General features: G+C 37.0%; 1 protein-coding gene and 1 pseudogene across 2 annotated transcripts in view; one reads left to right on the top strand and one right to left on the bottom strand.

The window, feature by feature from the left end:
• LOC117062150 (probable ubiquitin carboxyl-terminal hydrolase FAF-Y) overlaps window positions 1-27,361 on the bottom strand; it is a 224,474-nt gene that overhangs the window by 15,944 nt on the left and 181,169 nt on the right. The window contains 7 exon segments of the mRNA XM_033175384.1: window positions 2,117-2,246; window positions 2,846-3,027; window positions 3,030-3,070; window positions 4,189-4,312; window positions 4,710-5,460; window positions 7,238-7,379; window positions 11,759-11,932. Of these exon segments, the coding sequence (XP_033031275.1) occupies window positions 2,117-2,246; window positions 2,846-3,027; window positions 3,030-3,070; window positions 4,189-4,312; window positions 4,710-5,460; window positions 7,238-7,379; window positions 11,759-11,932 (1,544 nt within the window).
• On the top strand, window positions 25,653-27,019 carry LOC117062204 (annotated as a pseudogene). The gene has a single exon (XR_004428267.1). The product of XR_004428267.1 is annotated as a eukaryotic translation initiation factor 2 subunit 2-like (transcript).

The following is a 27,361-nucleotide window of genomic DNA, read 5'->3' as shown; positions in this document are numbered from 1 at the left end:
AGCTACTTCTTCCACCTTTGAAGGAAATATTCATTATTCACCATAGAAATATTAGTATGTTTGATTGTAGGATACTGCCTGAAGTCTTAATGGGAATATTACACAATGTGTTGTAAATGCATTGTCTCATTTTTCTCAAATCCAAAAACTTCTAAAACCTAAAAACATACTGCCCTAATGACTTATAAGAGTCATAAATCTATACTAATTCTTGGCAGGGAAAATTACCATTAAGTTGTATTATAAACTATTAATGTGCTGTATATGAGCAGCCAATATCTACAATAAAATAGTATAAAACAGGATTTTTGTGAGTGCATAAATTTAATACTTTTACATTTAAAATATAAAAGTGACTTCATTTATGTTTGTGTAATATCTGTTTCTTACTCTACTACAAGTATCCCAGAATCTCATACGTAGTCAGGCAAGACACAGAAAGAGAAAACACAGAGATGATCAGAGAAGGAAGAATAACTGGTAAAACGTTCTTCCTGTTGAAGTCAAAGATTAGTAACACAGATAACACTTTCTTCTTCTTTTTTTTTTTTGAGACGGAGTCTCTCTCTGTCCCCCGGGCTGGAGTGCAGTGGCCGGATCGCAGCTCACTGCAAGCTCCGCCTCCCGGGTTTACGCTCTTCTCCTGCCTCAGCCTCCCGAGAAGCCGGGACTACAGACGCCCGCCACCTCACCCGGATAGTTTTTTGTATTTTTTAGTAGTGACGGGGTTTCACCATGTTAGCCAGGGTGGTCTCGATCTCCTGACCTCGTAATCTGCCCGTCTCGGCCTCCCAAAGTGCTGGGATTACAGGCTTGAGCCACCGCGCCTGGCCACAGATAACACTTTCATTAGAGGAATGTATGACTACAGAACTTAACTTTAGGTAGGAAGATATTTGTGACTTGTAAAAGTTATTCAACTAACTTTACCACAGATATAAAAGTGTATACAGATACACAGTTATAAAATTTAGCTGAATAGCTTCTATAGTTATAATACAGAAGGCATAAAACAACACTGAAAACATTACAATGATTTTGATGTGTATTCCGGCAATCTATCCATGTGTTCAATAATGACTGAGTACTACTATGCAATACCCATCTGTTGCAAGAATTATGCTAGTTGGGGAGTAAGGCAAATATTTTAAAAACCATCAAACACAATGGAGTAAGACAGAATTTTTTAGGTAAGCATTCTAGAGGCACTCAAAAGAAGAAATAAATAGGTTGATGTCAGAAAAAACAGGCTACCCTAAGAAAGATACACTGAAAATCTCATTTCTTAATTGATATTAATATTAATATCAATATCAACAGAAGAATTAAAGTGGATATATATCTGCATTATTACTAATTTCAATTCATTTTATTTTAACAAAAACATATGTACGTGTCAAATTCTTCAAAGAAATAATTCTTAAACTTGACAAGCAACACAACCACTCGGGGTCCTTTAGAAATATGGATTCCTTATCAAAGCCCTAGGAATTCTGATTCAGATGGTGTGGGATATCACCAAGAAGCTAGTATTTTTCAAAAAGCAACATTAAGAGAGAACATCAATCAGACAAAGTATCTGATCTTAAAGATTATCAAAGAAGTAAAACAAGTGCATAAATCACCATATGAGAAATGCCATTAAAGTTACACAGAAAATTTGCAATGTATTTTGAGAATATGAATATGGTATATTGCTCTACTTCAGAACAAATTACATGTAATCACTTGATTAGAATGTGCTTCATATTTAATATTTAAAATTGAGGCCGGGCGCGGTGGCTCAAGCCTGTAATCCCAGCACTTTGGGAGGCCGAGACGGGCAGATCACGAGTCAGGAGATCGAGACCATCCTTGCTAACATGGTGAAACCCCGTCTCTACTAAAAAATACAAAAAACTAGCCGGGCAAGGTGGCGGGCGCCTGTAGTCCCAGCTACTCGGGAGGCTGAGGCAGGAGAATGGCATAAACCCGGGAGGCGGAGCTTGCAGTCAGCTGAGATCCCGCCACTGCACTCCAGCCTGGGTGACAGAGTGAGACTCCGTCTCAAAATAAATAAATAAATAAACAAAATAAAATTGAAACAATCATTAATATATTTATGAAAAATTCTTACCTAAATTGGCATACATTACAAACAAATTAAAATATTGCTGTAAATGACGTCCATGCTCTGACACTTCCCTTCTCAAGAGATTTAGTGTGGCTCTTAATAAGTGGTCACTCAAGCTCAAGTTATCACATGCCTGTGAAACATGAAGTATTATTTTATCAGCATCAAAATGCAGAAACAGGTTTCATTTGCATACAAAAGGTCTTGTTCATATACACAGCAAATCTTTCAGAAAGAAAATTATTAAATATAGTTGCTCTTTGAGAGAAAGAATGAAGAGCTCAGGTAGACTTCATTGTAGATCTTGTATGTTGCTGTAATTGTAAAACAAACAAGCAAACAAAAAACCCCCGCAATATCAACAGAAGAATGTAAGTGGATTATTTATTTACATTATCACTAATTTCAATTTCATGTTACAGTGTTTCACTAAAAAGCTTTTAATTTGCTTTTAATAAAAGCAAATCTTAAAAATGTAAAACCTAAGGATTTATGAAATAACTAAATAACTGAATACACAAAAGGAATTTCTCTTCTTTTCAGAATGCCCAGCAATCACTATTACCATGAAATAATTTTACGAACTCACAGGTGTTATAATGTATGTATGCATTTGTTTATGGCAAATACATCAAAGAGAGGAACATAAATTTGCTGATGTGAATTTGCAGAAAACATAGTTTACTTCTAAGTATTTAATTGCTTTTTTTAAAAAAGAAGCTGTGCAATTACCTGACTAGAAGGTCCTGGAGATGCAAAAGGAGAAGGACAAGACCCATCTTTCAAGGAAAAGTGTGCAATAAATACTATAAGTTTTGCAAATGCACCCCTCACTTCTGCACTAGGGCACTCCAGAAGGTATTCAGAGAAGCGATTTGATACATTAAAAAGGACATTATGAGCAAACCAAAAAGTACATTCTTGCTGTGACGGAGGAGAATGCACAGTGCATCATACCTAAAACAGAAACATCTATGAATGTCAAATTTTAGTAATGTGTTTATTTTGCTTGCTATATTGAAGAAACAGATTTTTATGAACCAAACAGTGATCTAACATGTTCTCTCCAATTAATGGTCAGTTGGTTTTAGTACAAATATCAGACTAATAAAGCTTTGTGACCGTAGTACGAGTCAAAAAAATGAATGAAATACAAAATAAGTGTAGCTCTCTGCAAATCCATGATCAAACTCTCCCCAGTGCAGTAACATTTCTTTAGTATCTTTCAATAGAAACAATGCTGAGTTGTTAAATCAAGGTATTACAATGTATCCCATACTTTTATAAATAGTAATTTCAAACTACACAGCCATTTTTAAATTGTCTTTTTTTAATTTTTAAAGAGGCAGTCTCTACAGACCAAGCTGGAATAAATGCAGTGGTGCAATTAGAGCTAACTTCAGCTTCAAACTCCTGGGCTCAAACGATCCTACTGCCTCAGCCTCCCAAGTAGCTGGCTCTACATGAATAAGCTACTAGATCTAGCTAATTATTTTACTTTTTGTATAGAGGGAATTTTGCTATGTTGCCTAGGCTAGCCTCAAACTCCAGGCCTAAATTGATCCATCCATCCCAGCCTGTGGTGGATTAGGTGGATCCTAAAGTGCTAGGATTACAGGTGTGAGTCACCACACCTAGGTAATTTAACTTTTTGTTGAGACGAGGTTTCACTATGTTGCCCAAGCTGGTCTTAAATGCCTAGCTTCAAGTTCTGCCACTTTGGCCTCCCGAAGTGTTGGGATTACAGGTATGAGCCACCACACCTGACTTAAAAATCATCTACCTTTTAAACTATAGGTGAGAACTTACTTCATCTAGTAAAAATAAAATAATTTAATGATGAAATAGACTTAAGATGTGATACAAATTCACAGGAGTAGAAGCAAATTTTTAAAGGCATATTTAGATTAGGCAATTTTAATTTTAATAAGATTTATCTCATGACTACTGCCAAGATTTTTATTCTATATTTGACATTTCAAATGATATTTTCATGGTTAGGAAAAAATAAAACAGTATAATAAAGAACCAAAACAACTATAAGTACTACATGAATGAAATCCAAAGCCATGTACCAGTCACTGGCAGGACCACGAACTATTTTCTTGGTATGAAATCCAGTGGTAAAGAGGAATCTAGCAGCAAGCTGAATACTAATCATAGTAATTTCTTCCGCTTCAGGCAACAAATAATCCTGTCCTTTAAATAAAAAGTACATATATGGTTAAAAACATTTTTATCTTCAAACTCCATGTTAAAAAAATCTTAGTTACTTCTTAGTGATTATCTTACCACTTCCCTAACCCATATTTCAAACTAATGCTTGAGTAAAAAATAGTAATTACTATAATAAATGCTTTTCTGTATTTCCATATATTAAGAATCACTGTTCAAAGGTACATATCCTAGATTTTTCATTTTAAAATAACTAAACCAAAAAAGCCAACACATTCATATAAAATGAGGCTAAAGATTCTATAAAAAAATAAAAGAAAAACTGAAGAAAAAGATAAAACACACTTGATGCCTTGTAAGAAATTCTAGATGCCAAATAAAAACTATTCTTTATTAGTAAGAAGCTACTTCCAAAGCTTACCTGGAGCAAGGTTTAAATAAACACCATTACATGTAAGCAGTTTTTTCACAAACTGAAAATACTCTAAACTATATTGCATTCGGTTATGCATAAATTGCACATTTTGTTTCCGTACACTTCTCTCAATGGCTGGTGACATAATGATCTGATGGGGTCTTGCAATAGTTAGCTCTGATATATATCTTATCATCTCATCATCTTCATCTATCATATCCATTTGTTCATAAAAAAGTATGTAAGCATTCCACCACCTCTTCTGCCGCCTATATGACATGCGCTTCATCATGTGATCAAATACTTCTCCCACGTACTCTCCACCAAAACACTGATTTTTCATTTCTTCATCATCATCCATTTTGCATTCTGTTACATCTCCATCATCAAACTTATACCAGTGATCTCTCTCATCATCTTTACCATTCCTTTGAATGATGTAAGAATAATAATGCCCACCGCTTGCTTGACCACTGTGTACAAGCACACCTATAAGTCTGTACTTTGTGCCTCCTGTAGTTTCATTTTCAGACTGCTCTTTCTGTTCAATCAACTGATTTTCTGAGTTTACATTATCCCTTTCCAGCTTTGCAACACCTGTTACTGTGTAAGGTCCCATATCCAGCTCTCGAGGAAATTCAAAATAATCATTGAATTTAATTGCACATTCTCTTTCCCAGTCATAGTCAAATCGTTTGAGTTGGATAGCAAGAACCCGAGGCAATTTTTTAATTAGCAGGCGCTTTACTGTGTCAACCTATAATAAACAGAGAATATAAACAGATGTTCTCTTGTAATCAGAACAGAAACTAAAACTATTTCATGTTAATTTTAAAGTTTATGATCTATTTAAATTTATTTATAAACAGATGATTAAATAATAATAAACACCATCAGGGTAATTACGTCATAACTGACTTAATCCTTACTTACCAAAGCTAAAAATATATAAATATACTCATCCTTTGGTATCTGTAGGGGACATAATATCAAAATCTGTGTCTGCTCAAGTTTCTGATTTTAAATGGGGCAGTATTTACGTATCATCTACAGACATCCTCCTGTACAGTTTAATCCATCTCTATATAACTTACTTAATACAATGTATTACGTATGCTATGTAAATGGTTATTACACTCTAATGGTTTTTTAATTCATATTACTTTTTGTTGTGGTATTGCTATTTTTTGTTTTCAAATATTTTTAATACACGTTTAGAGGAATTGGTATTTGCAGAAGCTGTGGAAATGAAAGGTCCTCATTTCTTGCAAACTGGAAAATATTACTGATAAATACACTGATGACTATGTGGTTCCATATGACCACTATTACTTGACTGTGTTACTCCTCCGACGTTTCCTTTTATGCTAATCAACAGAATTTGCTGTGAGTAAACTGAAGACATATGATAAGCAATTTTAATAGCACCTAATGTTTATAGCACTTAAATACCAGGTAATACACTAAGTGCTGCATACATATTAATGAATTAATCCTGTCTTATAAAAAGGTACTACTTATATATAATTATTTTAAAATACGTGGATTAAGAGTAGCAGAAAGGGTAAGAAGAAATTGTCCCAAGTGTCAGAAGTGTGGGTAACAGGCATTATGGTTTTATAACAAACCACAATCTAAATGGTGTGTAAGTTCAAAACAATGCAGGCAGCTTGAAGATGAGGGGTTATGAAGCTCAAGGAAATTATATACATTATTTAATGTATAGTATCGTCAAAGACATGTTATCATTCCATCTCCCAAACTAAGTGCCAGAGATAAAAATTAACTGGCTAGGCCTAAAAAATGAAATCTGGGCCAGGCACAGTGGCTCACGCCTGTGTTGCCAGCACTTTGGGAGCACAGGCAGATCACGAGGTCAGGAGTTCAAGACCAGCCTGGCCAACACAGTGAAACCCCGTCTCTACTAAAAATACAAAAACTTAGCCAGGTGTGCTGGCAGGTGCCTGTAATCTTAGCTACTTGGGAGGCTGAGGTGGGAGAATCGCTTGAACCCAGAGGCAGAGGTTGCAGTGAGCCGAGATCATGCCAATTGCACTCCAACCCACATGACAGTACAACAATCCGTCTCAAAAAAATAAAATAAAATAAAATAAAATAAAATAAAATAAAATAAAATAAAATGAGATGTTTGTGAAACTACATGTGGTTGTGAAAATCTGATATAACCAAATAAAATTAGCAAGAGAAAACCTGAGTAAGAAAATAATGTTTTCTACTATCAACTCTTCAACATTGAAGCACTCAATTGTAACTGATTAAACGGCAGAGATGGAAAAACTTGTGAGATTCTGTGACTTTCAAAATTATTCACCCAATAAAAATGTTTTTTTTTTTTTCTTAGTCTGGCACTATATTTTGCTTTAAACCAGTTATCATCTTGACCACCGCTCTGCTACTACTGTAACAGCAGAGATAAAGCAGAAGTTAATTTTGAAGATGAGCATAAACAACTCCAATGTCTTCCTGTACTGTTCAACGCAATCATTACTTTTCAAAAGTAAAAAAAAAAATACCTTTTTATCACATTTTTCACAACGATATGCATTTGCACCTTCCAATAAATCTCCTTTGATATACTGTTCCAAAGAATCAAGAAGATTTTGATGATTTCTAATGTCCACATTCAAAGTTGTAAAAGATTCTTCACATTCATACCTAAAGATAATATTAATGAAACAAATTAAAAGAATGTATTCACTTTGGGAGGCCGAGACGGGCGGATCACGAGGTCAGGAGATGGAGACCATCCTGGCTAACACGGTGAAACCCCGTCTCTACTAAAAAATACAAAAAACTAGCCGGGCGAGGTGGCGGGCGCCTGTAGTCCCAGCTACTCGGGAGGCTGAGGCAGGAGAATGGCGTAAACCCGGGAGGCGGAGCTTGCACAGTGACTGACATTCCGCCACTGCACTCCAGTCCGGGCGACAGAGCGAGACTCCGCCTCAACAACAACTACCACCACCACCACTACAACAACAACAACAACAAAGAATGTATTCTATAGGTTTAGTTTTTTTTTTTTTTTTAATTTTTTATAGACAGGGTCTTGCTCAGACTGGAGTACAGTGGCACAATCATAGCTCACCGTAGCCTTGAACTCCTGGGCGTATGCCACGGATTCCCAGCCAGCACTGGTATGTGTCCTATTGGGAACAGGGCCGCACTGCAGCCAGTGAGTGGTGGGCAAGCTGGCGAAGCTTAATCTGTATTTAAACCACTCACCACAGCTAGCACTACCAACGGAGCTTCGTCTCCTGTCAGATCAGGGACAGCATTTGATTCTCATAGGAGCAAGAACCCTACTATAAACTACACATGTGAGCGATGTAGGTTGCGCACTCCTTGTAAGAATCCAAAGTGTGATCATCTATTACTGCCTCCCATTGCCTCCAAATGGGACCGACTAGCTTCAGGAAAACAAGCTCAAAGCTCCTACTGATTCTGTATTATGGTCATTATGGTGAGATGTATAATTATTTCATTACATATTATAATGTAATAATAACAGAAATAAAGTGCACAATAAATACAAGACGCTTGAGTCACCCCACTACTATCCCCTCATCCTCAGTCTGTGAAAAAAATGATATTCCCTAGAACTGGTCTCTTGGGCTAGAAGGTTGGGGACAGCTGCCCTTGGTGATTCTCCCACCTCAGCCTCCCTAGCAGCTAGGCCTACTGGGTATCATCACGCACAAGCAATTTTTTTTTTTTTTTTGTAGAGATGGGTTCTTGCTGTTGCCTATGCTGGTCTTCAACTCCTGGGGTGAAGTGATCCTTCTGCCTTGTCCTCCCTAAGTGCTGGGATTACATAGGTGAGCCATCGTGCCCAGCCTGGTTTCTAATCTTATCCTTCTGGGTGCCATGGCTCATGCTTGTAATCTCAGCACTTGGGAGCCCAAAGCAGGTGGATCACCACAAGTCAGGAGTTCATGACCAGCTTGGCCAACATGGTGAAATCCTATCTCTACTAAAAAAAAAAAAAAAAAAAAAATATATATATATATAATATATATATATATGTAAAGTAGCCAGGTGTGGTGGCATATGACTGTAATCCCAGTTACTTGGGAGGCTGAGGCAGGTGAATCACTTGAATCCAGGGGGCAGAAGATGCAGTAAGCTGAGATTGCACCATTGCACTCGAGTGCCTGGGAGACAGAACAAGACTCTTAAAAAGTAACAATCAGTAAGTAGATCTTTTCCTTAATTGTGAACTTGATGAAAAATACATATGCAGTATTTAACACATCATGTCAAGTATATTAATCATACAATGTTATTAATAAGTAACGTCTTTTATCAGTTGCTTATTTTTTACTAGGCACTGTATGTATTAGATTCCTTACACAGATATAGCTCATCTTTACCCTCATAAAAGCCACATTAGAGGTACATATCCATCCCTACTTTAAAGCTAAGACAATGGAGTTGAGTACAGAAGTCAAAAATAATTAATTGATACATTTTATGAGGTGGAGTGATGCTTTGAAAACCAGCTTGTGTGGCCTTACTTCTTAAGTTCTTTATGTTTTATCACACTATGACACATATTATCTGTTTAAACAGTAATTCATGAAGAGGTAAAAATAAGAACTAATCAAACTCTAAAAAAAGCCTATTCTAAACCATTAATGTACTTTATTTTTAAGTGTCCCTCAATTTGTGTCATAAATACTTTCCTAATGAGTAAGTTCAAACACTTATCATGCTTAAATGCCTCTGGTGTTCTTGTCTATAAAGTCATAAACACAAGGAGAGAGCCAGGTGTGGTGTGGCATTTGCCTGTAGTGGCAGCTACTCAAAAGGCTGAGGTAGGAGGGTCACTTGAGGCCAGGAGTTTGAAGGTGTTGTGTGCTATGATCACACTTTTGAATAATCACTATACTTCAGCCAGGAAACATAGTGATACCCTGTCTTAAACAAACAAACAAACAAACAAACGGAGTAGAGAGTAAATAATGCAAGACTGAGACAGCATCACAGATTATGGTAATTTCCTACACACTCAGAAAATTAGATGGCACAGGCAATGTCAACCATCAAATCCATTCATCTAACCATTATTTTCAAAATGTCTAAACACTATCTCACTCCGTTGCACAGTCTAGGGTACAGTGGTGCAATCTCGGCTCACTGCAACCTCTGCCTCCTGGCTTCAAGTGATTTTCCTGTCTCACCCTTCTGAGTAGCTGGGATTACGGGAGCCTGTCACCCTGACCAGCTAAGTTTTTTGTATTTTTAGTAGAAATGGAGTTTTACCATGTTGGTCAGGCTGGTCTCGAACTCCTGACATCAAGTAATCTGCCAGTGTTGGCCTCCCAAAGGGCTGGGATTACAGGTGTTAGCCACCGCCCCTGGCCAGTTTCTCATAGTTGGAAACTTTTCATTTATTCAGGAAAAACAAGACAGTCACAAAAATAAAATTACACTTGTAAATGACTTATGCAAGTTGCTTTCGATCAGGAACCACCCCACAGTGGAGAATAAGGCTATCTTAGAGAATAAAATAATTAAAAGTTACTGCAATTAAAAGTGATACTCCGGCAAGGTGTAGAGGCTCATGCCTGTAATCCTAGCACTTTGGGAGGTTGAGGCAGGAGGAAAGCTTGAGCCTGGAGCTCAAGTCCAGTCTGAGAAACATGGTGAAACCCTAATTCTATAAGGAATACAAAATTTAGCTGGGTGTTACGGCATGTGATTATAGTGCTAGCTACTTAGGAGGCTGAAGTGAGAGGACTGCTTGAGCTTGGAAGGTTGAGGCTGCAGTGAGCTGTGATTGTGCCCCTGCATTCCAACCTGGGTGACAGACTGAGACTCTATCTCAAAGAACAATACAATACAAAACAACCCCCAATGTCTTATAATACAGAAGTCTTGGGACGCTAATAATAAGTTTGGTTAGAATATATATTTTATTTATGTTACAGATATTTTTACTGTTTCCTGTCTTGTCAAATCTTGCTAAGTGGTTTGATGTGCAAGCATATGTAACACTTCCCAAGCATAGTAAGAATTGAGAGTAATTTAAGTCATTTAATTGTTATCTCCTTCGGAGATACGTTTCAAAACCCCCAGGAGATGGCTAACACCTCAGACAGCACTGAACTCTATATACTATGTATATACTATGTTTTCTTCCTAAACACATATAACTTAAGTTTGATTATGTTCAATTTATAAATGATGCACAGGAATAGATTAGCAGCTGCTCTTAGCCTTTTCTTTGGCATGTCTGAATTACCAGAATATTACTAAGTAAAATAAGAGGTATTTGAACGTAAGTTGTGTGATATCTTTGCCAGTCAATCTGACAACTGAGACAGCAACTAAGCAGCTAACAGGCACAGAGACAATATGGATATGCTGGACAAAGGGATGATTCACATCCTGGTAAGGACAAAGCAGGACAGCCCCAAATTTGATCACACTATTTAGAATGGGACACAGTTTAAAACTTATAAATTGTTTATTTCTGGGATCTTCCACTTTTTTTTTTTTTTGAGAGTAGCTGGGATTACAGGCACATGCTACCACACTTAGTTAATTTTTGCATTTTTCTACAGGCGGGGTTTCACCATGTTGGCCAGAATGGTCTCAATCTCCTGACCTCGTGATCCACCCGCCTCAGCCTCCCAAAGTGAACGATGATGTGGAAAGTGAAACCATGAATAATGGGTTACTACTCCAGTTTTGCCATTATGTTTGGAAGTTCCATTTAACTATTCTGATTGCTAGTTAGAACATAAAAAGAAAATGTCTCTTTAAAGAATAAGTGTTGATTTATGGAAAATGCCATTTTAAGACAGGGTAAGACAAAGCAAACAAGAATGAATTGAGCAAGTAATAAAGTAGTAACCAAACATTCCTGGGAAGAATAAAATCAGAATAGTGTAGTATGCATATGAATGTAATTCATTCACAGTCCTAGGCATTTGGTACACTCTGCTTTTACATAAGTACTAATGAAAGATTTACACTATTATTTAAAAAAAAACCATGAAGTACACATTAAAAACATAATTAGCACTTACCTATGTGGGCAGCCTTGGCAGATCTTCTGATCAGCAAAGGAGCCTCCTAGGACTTTACTTAGTATAGCTGGGTGTCCTAAAGCTTTTAAAGCTTCATCTAAACTATCCACCAAAGAATTAAAAAACTCTAAGGCATCATGTTGTTCACGGAGATTAACAGGTTCACCCCAAAGCCTAAGAAGGAAATGAAATAAAATGAGCAACATAATACATGCCTAGAATATCCATATTTTATAACAACAAAAATAACAATGACAGAAACGTAAGCTGAGATTTTAAGCTACACAGAAAGGAGAAATGCGCATTATGTTTGCAGAGGCAACACAATTGAAGTGCTTACAGTAACAATGAAACTACAGTGTCAAAAAGTTATCACAAATGGTGTGACTAAGCTGCATAGTAGGTTTAGAATAATGTTTGCTTTAGAGAGCACAGTATATTCAACAAACACTTTCAATTCAAGTACAAAATGACATTTACACGAGAAAGAACCTAATGCTTATGTGGATGCTGTAACTACTGCCTTAAAACTTGAATTATTCTGCTTACTTCGGTGATATAGTGAAAAGATCCTACTACTTAGCTAACACTGCCCATCAAAGCAATTTTTCCAAGTGAAAAGTGAAAGGTTTTCCCTGTTCTAGAGTAAACATAGGCATAAAAGGTGAACCAATCCTAAGAAAATACCAATGGTGAGTATACAAAATGAGAACTAATGCTGCCTTGAAAGAGGTTGTTCTGGAAGCTATCAAGAACATCTAACAACAATATTTTCGTAATAATAAGCATCAGAAAATGTCATTTTTAGCTAAATGTATGGCAATATTTTGAATTTGCTAAGGTGGTACACTGTGTTTTTCTTTGTGGTGAACTTTCACAATTAAAAAATTGTTATAAATTTAAAAATAAATTTTAAATACTAATACATACACTAAAATTCACATACAATAGAAGGTACTTTGTTGAAGCCATAGGATGTTGAGTTTTACAAATGGCAGCCAGCTGTGTAACCACCACAATTGGAATATCAAACAATCCCTTAAATACCTTCCAAATTTCCTAATAGCAGCACTTTGTAAGCCAAACGAATCTCCTGCTATTAATTCCTGGCAACCACTGATGTGTTCTTCACAAACCTGGAGTAGCCTTTTCCAGAATGTTATATACGGGAAAGCATAAAGATTTACTGTTTCCCTCCTTTTTATTATTGTGGTGGCGTTTACATAATTTACTTTTTATGCTTTTTAAAAAAAACATTAAATCTAATGAGGAAAAATGTAAAATCTGATTAATTTAGAAATATGACAGCAAATTAAACGGAGAGGAGCACAGAACAAGTAGGATTCTTTATAAAACCAGATTTTAGTTCGTCACTACAAATCTACAGGACAATGTAACTAATAATGGGGTAAAATGCTAATGTGTTAGGCTTCACAAATACATAAAGAGAAATCTGGTGCCAAATCTGGAGTATTCATTCCATTTTAAAGCCACCCTTTAAGAATACTGATGAACTGGAATGTGCCTTTATTCTTTTTTCTAATTAGTATTACTGTGGTAAAATAAATACAACACAATATTTACTTTTAAAATCATTAAAGTGTAAAGTTTAGTGTCATTAAGAACATTCATGGCCAAGCGCTGTGGCTCATGCCTGTAATCCCAGCACTTTGGGAGGCCGAGCCAGGCGGATCACGAGGTCAGGAGATCGAGACCATCTTGGCTAACGCAGTGAAACCTCGTCTCTACTAAAAATACAAAAAATTAGCCGGGCGTAGTGGCGGGCACCTGTAGTCCCAGCTACTTGGGAGGCTGGGGCAGGACTAAGGCGTGAACGCGTGAGGCGGAGCTTGCAGTGAGCCAAGATTGTGCCACTGCACTCCAGCCTGGGCGACAGAGCAGGACTCTGTCCCCACCCCCAATAAAAGCACATTCATGATGGCTGCTGTACAACCATCACCACCATACATCTCAGACCTCTCTTCATCTTGCAAAACTGAAATTTTACCTATTAAACAACTCCTAAAAAACTCCTAAAAACTTCCTATCGACAACCTCTGAAAATCAGCATTCTTCTGGTACCTATAAATACAACCTCACATAAGTGATATCTAACATAATTTGTGTTTTTATAATTGGCTTATTTCACTTAGCATAATGTTCTCAAGGCTCATCTACACGGTAGCATATTACAGAATTTCCTTCAATGGTGAATAATATTTCATAATATGTATATACATTTATCAACTTATCAGATAATGCACACCAAAAACATTTTTACATTTATCAACGGTGAATGTCACTATGACTACCGAGTGTACACTAACTCTTTTGAGACCCTGCTTTCAATTCCTTTGAGTTTATACCCAAAGGAGAAATAAGAAAAACTGCTGGAGCATATGGTAATTCTACTTTTACTTATTTTTTTTCAGATAGAGTCTTGCTCTGTTGTCAAAACCATAGTGCAGTGGCACAATCCTGGCTCACTGCAACCTCTGCCTCCCAAGTTCAAGCGATTCTCCTGCCTTGGCCTCCTGAAAAGCTGGGATTACAGGTGTGTGCCACCATTCCGGCTAATTTTTGTATTTTTAGTAGAGACACGGTTTCACCATGTTGACCAGACTGGTCTCGAACTCTTAACTTCCCAAAGTGCTGGGATTATAAGCGTGAGCCACCACACCCAGCTGTATTTCTACTTTTAACTTTTTAAGGAACCACTATATTGTTTTCCACAGTGGCTGTACCATTTTACAGTTCCACCAATAGTACACAAGGGTTTCAATTTTTTCACATCCTCACCAGCAGTTACTATTTTTATAGTGGTTACTCTAATACATCTAAAATGGTATTTCAATACAGTTTTGTTGTGCATTGCCTTTATGATTAGCAATATTAAATATTTTTATATGTACCTCTTAGCCATTTGTATGTTTCTTGAAAAAACATTTATTCAAATCTTTTGCTCATATTAGTCTATTTTCACACTGCTGTTAAGTACTGAAACTGGGTAATTTATACAGAAAAGAAGTTTAACTGACTCAGTTCCACATGGCTGTAAGGAAGCAAGATTGAGAGGCCTTAAGAAACTTAACTATCACAGTGGACAGGGAAGGGGAAGCAAGCACATCTTACATGGCAGAGCAATATAAATCTTTAACCACCTTGGTTAAATTAATACCTAAGTTTTTTTTGTTTGTTTTTTGGATGGCTATATAAATGTTTTCATACTTTCTTTTTGGGACTGTTTACTGTTGCTGTACAGAAATGCAACCAATTTTTGTCCGACTTTGCATTCTGCTACTTTACCTAATTCAATTACTTACTCCAACAGTTTTCGTAGGAGTATCTTCAGAAATTTATAATATATGTAAGATCATAGCATGTGTAAACAGAGATAATTTTTCTACTCCTTTCCCAGTGTGGATGCCTCTTCCTTTTTCTTGCCCAACTGTGCTGGGTAGGACTACCAGTAGCCTATTAAACAGCAGGGGTATAAGTGCGCAGCTTTGCCTTGTTCATTTTCTTAGCTTAAAAGCTTTATATTACAATATTCTTGCTCAGAGTTTTTTAAAATACGGCTCTTACTAAGTTGAGGCAGTTTCCTTCTGTTCTGTATTTATTGCATGTTTTTTTATCAGGAAAGGAAGTTCAGTTCTGTTAAATGGTTTCTCAGTCTCAACTGAGACAACAATGTGCTTTTTTCTGCTCATTTATTAAGGTTGTATATTACACTGATTAGTTTCACATGTTGAATCATCCACATATTCTCAGAATAAGCCCCACTTGGTCAAGATATAATATTCTTTTAACATGCTGCTGACTTGGATTTGCTAGTATTTTGTTGTGGAATTTTGCATCAATTACAGACCAGTATCAATGGATACTGGTCTATAATTTTCTTGCATCATCTTTGTCAGACTTGTATATGTTAAATGTATATTTGAGGCTTTTCTTTAGCATAAAGTGAACCTTTAATTCAGCTCAGTGTGTCAACAGCTTAATCCTTTTTCTATGCCGTGTTGCATTTCACCATATGAATGTACCAGAGTTTATCTATCTATTAGCCATTCAACGGACAAAAGTTGTTCCCAAAATTGCTGGGACACAAGCAACTTAGCACTGCTGATAAGGCCACTATAAATACCCACATACAGAACATACCTTAAGTCTTCATTTTGGTAAATATCCAGGAGTCAGCCTGCTTAGTTGTACATTAAGTTTATGAATAAGTTTGTAAGAAACTGGCAGTTTTCCAAAGGATCATAACTTGGGAAAATTCTATCAATAATGGTTGAGTATCATGTGCTCCTGATCCAAACCAACACTACAAAAAGACAGGGGTGTAGTTGTATCTGTTGTGGTTTTAACATAAAAATGAATAATGATGTTGAGCAGTTTTATATCATTTATCTTCTTTGGTTAAGTTTTCAAATATTTTAAGAATTTTAATTATGTACTTTTTAATATAGTGTTAGGAAATTCTTTGTTACGTATTTTCCAAATATTTTCCCATGCTATGCCTTGTCTTCTCATTTTCTTAATGTTTTTGGAAGAGTAAACAGCTTTCCTTTTGATGAAGTCACACATGTCAATATTTATGAATTCAGAATCATCTAATGTGGCTGGGAGGAATAGTTATTTTTCCTGTTCTTATGAGAATCTTAGACTGTTCCCACTAATTCTTTCATGTGTTGCTTTCCTTACCCCAAATTGTTTCCTGACTTACATGTAGTGCTTAGTTCTCTCTTGAATATTCAAGGAGAAATAAAGATTACTAGAATTAATGCAGCTCTCCAGTGTACTACCACAAGCCTTAGATGCTTTAGTCTCCTTGGATTCTCCACAATGTTTCCTCAAGTCAGGAATTCCATTGTTCTGACTCAATCTCCCACCCTACATTGTAGTCTAAGGCTACTGCAGGGCTCTCATTTGTTTCCTATCTCAAGAATAATATTCCTTTTTTGTCTGATGTCTAATGTGTGGAAGCTACAGTTTAATGTACTTTATCTGTATATTTTTTAAAAAATTTTCTCACCAAAGGAGGCAAATTAAGTCCAAATTACTTCAAATTGACAAGAAGTAAAAACATATTGTTTTCATTTTTGGCACTAAAGTTTCTTTCTCTATTACTCTTTCCTCCCCCGCCCCAACTTCATTGGTTTCTAGTACTTCTGAAAAATCTTTGCTTATTTTGGGTTTAATTTACTATTTTCTCAACTGTATTTTTTTTTTCATTTTTCTTTTTTTTGAGATAGAATCTTGCCCTATTGTCCAGGCTGGAGTGCAGTGATACAGTCACAGCTCATTGCAGCCTCAACCTACTGGGCTCAAGTGATCCTCTTCCCTCAGCTTCCTGAGTAGCTAGGACTGCAGGTAGGCACTACCACGATCAGCTAATTTCTGTATTTTTAGGAGAGATGGAGGTTTCACCATGTTGGCCAGGCTGGTGGTGAACTCCTGGGCTCAAGTGATCCGCCCACCTTCGCCTCCCAAAGGGCTAGGATTATAGGCATAAGCCACCACACCCGGCTGCTTCCCTAGTTTTAAGGCAAAAAACAGGTTAATAATTCCTACATGAGAATATACTGTTTACTGGCCAGGCATGGTGGCTCATGCCTGCAATTCCAGCACTTTGGGAGGCTGAGGCTGGTGGGATCACCCAAGGTCTGGAGTTTGAGACCAGCCTCACTAACATGGTGAAACCCCATCTCTACTAAAAGTACAAAAAATTAGCTGGGCATGGTGGTAGATGCCTGTAATCCCAGCTACTCAGGAGGATGAGGCAGGAAAATCGCTTGAAACTGAAAAGCAGAGGTTGTGGTTAGTCAAGATCACGCCATTACACTCCAACCTGGGCAAAAAGAGCGAAACTCCGTATTAAAAAAAAGAAAGAAAATATACTGTTTACCATTCAACTATTCCCCATTAATTTTGGTAATCATCAGTGAATCTTTCTTGTATCAGTTACTACTGTTATGCTCTAATGGTGTAACTCTATTTCCTTCATTTATTTACTTATACAGTTATTTGCTTACATCAGTATAAGCATTTATTTTATGCTAAGTGTAACAATCTATTATTTATCTTTTTCCTAAAATTGTTTCAATATTAAACATGAGAGCTTTTCAGTTGGTTCCTATGCCTACTTGATATTATTTCTTTTCTTTTTTGACAATTTCCTTAATGGCTTGCATCTAGGTCAATATGCTCATAGTCATCTGCTCCTGCCTAGGAACAAACCAACTTTCCAAGCAGATCTGGTTCTTTTATCATAAAATGGTACTTACAAATTAAGCTCTAGATACCAACTGCTAGATACCTATGTTATTGGGGTCATTATTTTTAGACATTCTCAGTGTATAGAACTTGGAAATATATGTGTATATACCACATCAGTGCTCACACACATATCTCTATTGTTATGCTTACTTGTATGTATGTGTCTAAACTTAAAAACATATACACAGGACAGCATGATGGCTCAGCTCAAGCTGTAATCACAGCACTTTGGGGGGCTTATGGGGGCAGATCACATGTCAGGAGTTCAAGACCAATTGGCCAACATGGTGAAATCCCATCTCTACTAAAAAAAAAAAAAAAAAAAAAAAAAATTAGCTGGGCATGGTGATGGGTGCCTGTGATCCCAGCTATTTGGCAGGCTGAGGCAGGACAATCACTTGAATCTGTCAGGTGGAGGCTGCAGTGAGCTGAGACTGCACCACTGCATTCCAGCGTGGGCTACAGAGCAAGACTCTGTCTTAAAACAAACAAACAGACGGGCGTGGTTGCTCAAGCCTGTAATCCCAGCATTTTGGGAGGCCGAGACGGGCGGATCGCGATGTCAGGAGATCGAGACCATCCTGGCTAACACGGTGAAACCCCGTCTCTACTAAAAAATACAAAAAACTAGCCGGGCGAGGTGGCAAGTGCCTGTGGTCCCAGCTGCTCAGGAGGCTGAGGCAGGAGAATGGCGTAAACCTGGGAGGCGGAGCTTGCAGTGAGCTGAGATCCGGCCACTGCACTCCAGCCTGGGCGACAGAGCTGGACTCCATCTCAAAAACAAAACAAAACAAATAAAAACAAAACCACCAAGAAGCATATATACATATCACACCACGTATGTAGTTGAAAATAAATATGATTACAACTGAATACCAGTGTTCACTGAAGTCATCTACCTTCCCTTACCTGTAATTTATTTTTACAAAAATTACAATCCTGGCTGTTATTATCCATACTAGATTTGTTCACCCCTAATAAACATCTGAAGTAGTTCCAGAATTGGTAACACTTGGAACTAGAATTGCAGCGATTAGTATTTCTGTACAGTTCTTTTTATTTAGCTTCACAGTACCTACTCAACCCACTGTTTTCCAAAGTTACTCGGGATGGTTCTTTCAACTTTTCTTGGTTAGTGATTTTCTATTCTCTTTTTCTAGGCTTGGATTTTTTTTTTTTAAAGTTGAGATAATTGTAAAATAACATGAAATTTAAGAAATAACAGAGATATTGTTTTCTCTATTTTAATAAATAATAATTAAGATATCTTTTACCCAATTTCCCTAGCAACAGCATCTTGCAAAACTATGTAATACAATATCACAATTAGGATACTATTATTGGTACAAGCCAAAATCTTAAATTAGATTTCTCTAGGTTTTAGTTGTACCTATTTCTGTATGTTTAGCTTTCTATGTCTGTGTAATTTTACATATACACAAATATATGTATGTAAATAAATACATAGAATATGCATATAAATTATATAGTTACTTTATGAATTATATTATCACAGTGTTAATATTTTACCACTTCCATTAAGATACAGAAGCTTCACAGCCAGATAATAAACATTTACTTTTCTCCATATGTAATTGTCAAACATACTAAAACCATACATAATTACCCCTTAATGTTATTTTTACTTTCAATACTCAAGAGAAATTTAAAGAAACTAGGAAAGAAAAATAAGACTTCTATACATGCCATTTCCCATTTGTATTCTTTCTTGCAATTCCATGTGTCCCCGTGTTTAACCACTTTTCTGCAAAACTTTCAATACAATTCAAAAATTTCCTCACAAGTTTCCTTTCTTGTGAGAATAAATGTAATACCAGTAACTACTAAGATATATTTTCACTGGACATCACAATATGACTTAATGTATTCTTTATCTACTTTTTCTTCTGCTGTCTGTACTTTTGATGTAATCAAAGAAATCACTGCCAAATCCAACGCCATAAATTTTCCCCTTAAACTTTTACAATTTTATTTCTTATGTTTAGCTTTGGTTCATATTGAGTCAATATTTAAACATGGTCTAAGGCAGGACTGTCCAAGGGAGAGAACATACTCATGGGTTCTGAGTTTCTGTTTCTTTCTTTCTTTTTCTTTTTTTTTATTATACTTTAAGTTCTAGGGTACATGTGCATAATGTGCAGGTTTGTTACATATGTATACTTGTGCCATGTTGGTGTGCTGCACCCATCAACTCGTCAGCACCCATCAAATCATCATTTATATCATGTATAACTCCCAATGCAATCCCTCCCCCCTCTCCCCTCCCCATGATAGGCCCCAGTGTGTGATGTTCCCCTTCCCCAGTCCAAGTGATCTCATTGTTCAGTTCCCACCTATGAGTGAGAACATGCGGTGTTTGGTTTTCTGTTCTTGTGATAGTTTGCTAAGAATGATGGTTTCCAGCTGCATCCATGTCCCTACAAAGGATGCAAACTCATCCTTTTTTATGGCTGCATAGTATTCCATGGTGTATATGTGCCACATTTTCTTAATCCAGTCTGTCACAGATGGACATTTGGGTTGATTCCAAGTCTTGGCTATTGTGAATAGTGCCGCAATAAACATATGCGTGCATGTGTCTTTGTAGTAGAATAATGTATAATCCTTTGGGTATATACCCAGTAGTGGGATGGCTGGGTCACATGGTACATCTAGTTCTAGATCCTTGAGGAATTGCCATACTGTTTTCCATAATGGTTGAACTAGTTTACAATCCCACCAACAGTGTAAAAGTGTTCCTATTTCTCCACATCCTCTCCAGCACCTGTTGTTTCCTGACTTTTTAATGACTGCCATTCTAACTGGTGTGAGATGGTATCTCATTGTGGTTTTGATTTGCATTTCTCTGATGGCCAGTGATGATGAGCGTTTTTTCATGTGTCTGTTGGCTGTATGAATGTCTTCCTTTGAGAAATGTCTGTTCATACAAAGAACTCAAACAAATATACGAGTTTCTTGATGGGCTGGTAAAGTTCCTTCCTCACCCTCTTTCACTTTATCACTAGACACAGAAATTAAAAACCCATGGCTTCAGGCTGCTTTTAGCCTAAAACAAAACAAAACATAACAAAATAAGGCAGGTTGGACAAGCTTGTCTAAGGTAAGGTTCTAATGATGAAAGATTAAACTTTTCCTCTAAGACCAGGAACAACCCAAAGATATCCATTTTTACCACTTCTATTTGACAAAGTAATTCTCCTAGAACAATCATTAAATAAATAAGAAACAAAAAGCATCCAAATCAAAATCCTAAAGATTACATGCAAGTATACATCACCGTGATAAAATAATTCAATAAAGTTTCCAAAGCAGCACCCCAAAATTAATACGAGGATATGAGAGAGTTATTACTAATGAATATAAAGTTTCAATTTAAAAGAAGAAAAACTGGCAGGGTGCACTGGCTCAGCCTGCAATCCTAGCATTTTGGGAGGCCAAGCCAGGCAGATCATCTGAAGTTAGCAGTTCCAGACCATCCTGGCCAACATGGAGAAAGCGCGTCTCTACTAAAAATACGAAAATTAGCTGGGTATCTTGGCAGGCACCTATAATCCAAACTACTCCGGAGGCTGAGGCAGGACAATTGCTTGAACCCAGGAGGTGGAGGTTGCAGTGAACCGAGATCACGCTATGGCATTGCAGCATGGCGACAGAGCGAGACCCCGTCTCAAAATAAAAAGATGAAAAACCTTTGGATATAGTGGTATAAAGGTATATAATGCCAGTGACCTGGACAACTAAAATCAATCAAAAGGGTGAATTTTTATGTTATGCACATTCTGCCATGATAAAAATAGTAAATTACAGGAGGAGCCTGAAAATGAAAAGAAAAAAAAAGGCAAGTATGATTTCATCAAAATTTAAAACTCTTGACTGGGCACTATGGTCTGTAATCCCAGCACTTTGGGAGGCCAAGGTGGGAGGATCACCTGAGGTTGGTCAGAAGTTCAAGACCAGCCTGGCCAACGTGGTAAAACTCCGTCTCAACTAAAAACACAAAAATTAGCTGGGTGTAGTGGCACGGGCCTATAGTCTTAACTACTTGGGAGGCTGAGACAGGAGAATTGCTTCAATCTGGGAGGCAGAGGTTGCAGTGAGCGAAGACTGCATCACTGCAATCCAGCCTGGGTGACATAGTGACACTCTGAAAAAACAAAACAAAACAAAATAAAACTCTTACGCATAAAGTGCACTATAAAGATACTGAGAGGATAATCCACAGATAGGAGAAAATATTTCTAAATAATTTATCTCCAAGGGCCTACTATCACAAATACACAAAGAAGATACAAAGAAGTCTTACAACGCAACAACAAAAGTAATCAAAAAATGAGAAAAGTATTTCAATAGACATTTCCTCAAAAAAGTACAGAAATTACTAATAAGTACATGAAAAAATGCTCAACAGTACTTAACAGTCATTAGGGAAATGCAAATCAAATTCAAAAGAAGATATACTTCACATATTTCAGGATGGATATACTTAAAAGTAAGGTAACAGGTGTTGACGGATGTAGAGAAACTGTAACCTTCATAATGTGCTGACAGAAAATGTAAATATCTGGGCCAGACCTGGTGGCTCACACCCATAATATCAGTACTGTGGGAGGCCAAGGTTGATGGATCATCTGAGGTCTGGCATTTGAGACCAGCGTGGCCAGCATGGCCAAATCTCATCTCTACTAAAAACCCTGTCTCTACTGAAAATACAAAAATTAGCTGTGGTGGAGTGCTGGTGGAGCATGCCTATAGTCCCAGCTACGCAGGAGGATGAGGCAGGGAGGCTGAGGCTGGAGAGCTGCTTGAATGTGGGAGGTAAAGGCTGCTGTGAACTGAGATTGCACCACTGCACTCCAGCCTGGGTAACAGAGCAAGACTCTTTCTTAAGAAAAAAAAAAAAAAGAAAAGAAAATGTAAAAATCTTACAGGAGCTTTGGAAAGCAATTTGGTGGTTCCACAAAAAGTTAGATATAGAATAGAATTACGACATGACCCAGTAACTGCATTTCTAGGTCTACTCCAAAAGAAATGAAACATGCATCCACACCATAAATGTGTTCATTAATTTTCACAGAGGCACTATTCACAATAGCTCAAAGACAGAAACCATCCAAAGTTAATCAATGGATAAATAAACAAAATGTGGTCTAGTCATACAATGAAATATAATTCAACCATAAAATGAACAAAGTGCCAATACATGTTACAAAATGGACATACATGTTACAAAATGGACATACTTTAAACGCACCATGTTTAACACAAGATGCTAGACAGAAAGGCCATATATTCTGTGATTAAATTACAAGAAATATAAAAAATATGCAAACCTATATAGAGAGAAAATTAATTTTTTGTTGCCAGTGTGGGCAGAAAAGTGGGCTGACTCTTTAATGAGCAGGGAACCTCTTTTTTAGTGATGAAAATGTTCTGGAACCAAATGATAGTGATACTTTCACAAAAATTCTGAATGTAACAAAAACCACTGAATTGTACACTATAATGGCTGAAATGATAAATTTTATAAGAACTTTACCACAAAAAAAAAAATGTATTAGGAACCTATGTGTCTAGAGTGTGTGTAACACAAATGTGTTAGGACAAATTGTGAGCTCCACACTTATTTGGTGAGAATCACTGAGAAGACAAAAACATACATATTTAAGTACAAACACATTATAGCTTAATACATTTAAATACAAATTATAAAGAAGCAAAATGATACATATCTATATACATGTGTATGAAATTCCTCTATAATGTATATAATTACGTAACTATGTATTCAATTATCACATATATATGCACACACAAATTATTAAGTAGAAGATTTGAAGATAGAAACTTAAAAGTGTTATAGTAAATTGGAAGAACAAGAACAGAAACGCTGACTAGATTGCAGAAAAAAGTCTTGAGGTAAAGAAAGCATAAGCTAGGGAAAGAAAAACTACTTGAAACAGGTAAAAAGGAGAGCAAGGCACATGTGAAGTTATATAACTGAAAGAAGAAAAAATAATTATAAATGCATATCGTACTTATAACCGAGGCTTACAGCTCAGCTATAGAATATAGAAATTTATACTGAGAGATACAACGGGGAGTCAGTGTACTCTAAGTTTGTGACTTTCAAAAGAAATGGAAGTGATATGCTAATACATATAAGGGTGGCTACCATAAATGAAACAGAAAAAGCAGCTCAGAAATCCGAAGAAGCCTTTCCTTTCCTACCTCTAAGCTATCCAGGAAGTACCTTGTTGAAAGAACTCTAAATGCTTATGAGGGACAGCAGTATTTTTCTACACGCTAGGAAGAGCATGTATTACAGTATATGGTAAAAGTTGCGCTACAGTGTTTAGTACCATGTATCACAGCAAGTGGGCCGTGATAAAATAGGTGAAACAAACGAACAAAAAAAGACAAGTTTAAGATGTAACTGAGCTCTTTGTTTCTTTGAGACAGGGTCTCACTCTGGTACTCAGCCTGGAGGGCAGTGGCTCCATCACAGTTGAGGTGATCCTCCCTCAGTAGTTGGGACTACTGGCACAGGCCACCACGCCCAGTTAAGTTTTTGCATTTTTAGTAGAGATGGGGTTTTGCCATGTTGCCTAGGGTGGTCTTGAACTCATGGGCTCAAGAGATCTGCTTGCCTTGGCCTCTCAAAGTGATAGGGCTATTAGTGTGAGCCACTGCAGCTGGCCTAATTGAGGTTTTCCAAACCTAAAAAGAGGCCAAATTTTATTGGTCATTTTTGGAGGATGTTAGGGAATTATTACTTTACAAATTTGTAAAGAAAATATGCCTATATAAAAATAGTTATAATTATATATAATATACACATATATTTTTTCTTGCCAGGCTAGGAAGGGGGACTTCCTTTCTAGTGGTGAAAATGTCCATTTGTTTATGAGTAATGCTGGTGTTCAAGGTAAGTATGATACATCATCTTGGGGATCAACACTGCTCCAGAGACCAAAAGATATCATTAATGCACTAATCTAACTTATAATGCAAAAAGCTGAAAGAAACTAAGACCAAAAGTTAGTGAATGAAATGATTTTCCACCTTCCAAAGGAGCTGAGACTACAAGGGCTTATATTACCATGCCAAACTAATTTTTGTATTTTTTTGTAGAGACAGGGTTTTGCCATGTCTTCCAAGCTTATAAAATAATTTTTATTATATGTGATAATGTACCATGATTATCTTTTTAAAGAAAAATGTTAGAGATATATAAAAAAATCTATATAGATAAAACAATATATTTGACATTTGCTTTAGCAGAGAGCTGTTTAAGCAAGGAAATGACTACATTTTAGTATTTTGCTTTTATGTAATTTTTTTTGAGATGGAGTTTCCTCTTGTTGCTCAGGCTGGAGTGCAATGGCATAACCTTGGCTCACTGCAACCTCTACCTCCTGGGTTCAAGCGATTCTCCTGCCTCAGCCTTCCAAGTAGCTGGGATTACAGGCATGAGCCACCACATCTGGCAAATTTTGTATTTTTGGTAGAGACGGGGTTTCTCCATGTTGGTCAGGCTGGTCTTGAACTCCTGACCTCTGGTGATCTGCCAGCTTTGGGCTCCAAAATGCTGGGCTTATAGGCATGAGCCACTGTGCCTGGCTGCTTTTATATAAATGATAAGTCCTCCAAAATGAAGTATTAAATTGTATCTTAAGAGATTAGGTTGTTCCCTTTCGCTGATGCAAGAGCCTAGTGCGGTGGTGGGAGAGGTATTGGCAGGAGTAGCGCTGCCGCCAGGGCCTGGGGGTGACCCGTCTGACTTCCCGTCCGTGCCGAGCCCACTCGAGCCCCAGCCATGTCTGGGGACGAGATGATTTTTGATCCTACTATGAGCAAGAAGAAAAAGAAGCAGCAGCAGCCTTTTATGTTAGATGAGGAAGGGGATACCCAAACAGGAAACCCAGCCTTCAGAAACAAAAGAAGTGGAGCCAGGGCCAACTGAGGACAAAGATTTGAAAGCTGATGAAGAGGACACTAGGAAAAAAGATGCTTCTGATGATCTAGATGACCTGAACTTCTTGAATCAAAAGAAAAAGAAGAAAAAAACTAAAAAGATATTTGATATTGATGAAGCTGAAGAAGGTGTAAACGATCTTAAGATTGAAAGTGATGTTCAAGAACCAACTGAACCAGAGGATGACCTTGACATTATGCTTGGCAATAAAAAGAAGAAAAAGAAGAATGTTAAGTCCCAGATGAGATGAAATACTAGAGAAAGATGAAGCTCTAGAAGACAAGGACAGCAAAAAAGATGATGGTATCTCATTCAGTAATCAGACAGGCCCTGCTTGGGCAGGCTCAGAAGGAGACTACACATGTGAGGAGCTGCTGAATTGAGTATTCAACATCATGAGGGAAAAGAATCCAGATATGGTTGCTGGGGAGAAAAGGAAATTTGTCATGAAACCTCCACAGGTCGTCCGAGTAGGAACCAAGAAAATTCTTTTGTCAACTTTACAGATATCTGTAAACTATTACATCATCAGCCCAAACATCTCCTTGCATTTTTGTTGGCTGAACTGGGTACAAGTGGTTCTATAGATGGTATACTAACTTGTAATCAAAGGAACATTCCAACAGAAACAGATAGAAAATGTCTTGAGAAGATATATCAAGGAATATGTCACTTGTCACACATGCCGATCACCGGACACAATCCTACAGAAGGACACACGACTCTATTTCCTACAGTGCGAAACTTGTCATTCTAGATGCTCTGCTGCCAGCATCAAAACCGGCTTCCAGGCTGTCACGGGCAAGCGAGCACAGCTCCGTGCCAAAGCTAACTAATTTGATAATCACTTATTTTGCAAAGCGTATTGTGGAGATGTGGCTGGACAGATTTGCCCTCAGAGTGGATATACCGTTCTATTAAAAACAAGATTAAAAAGCTGCCAAGATTTTTGGCGAGTGGTTGGTTGGTCTGAAGTCCTTGCAAGATGTTCAAGCTGTTGACATACTCATTGCCTACTTTTAACACCTGTCAGAGAAACGTGATATGGGGTAAGGAGGTGCTTTTTAAAAATCGTTCATAGACTTCTGTAAAATGCAAGATAAATTAAAGTTATTATAACAGTGAAAAAAAAAAGAGATTAAAGAATACAATGCCTTTCTTTACTGTGACAAATTTTCCCTATTGGGATAATTTAAAAAAACTATGACCAAGAAGGATAGTTAGAACATTAGTATTGTTTAGATATTAAATACAAAACTAATTATGTATTCTAAGATACATTTTAGAAGTTTACTGTATTGATGTTTTTATGAAACTTAAATGATCAC

Source organism: Trachypithecus francoisi, unplaced genomic scaffold (genome assembly GCF_009764315.1).
Source record: "Trachypithecus francoisi isolate TF-2019V2 unplaced genomic scaffold, Tfra_2.0 Contig00131, whole genome shotgun sequence".
Taxonomy (NCBI): Eukaryota; Metazoa; Chordata; class Mammalia; order Primates; family Cercopithecidae; genus Trachypithecus; species Trachypithecus francoisi.
This window is presented reverse-complemented; position numbering and strand designations above follow the sequence as displayed.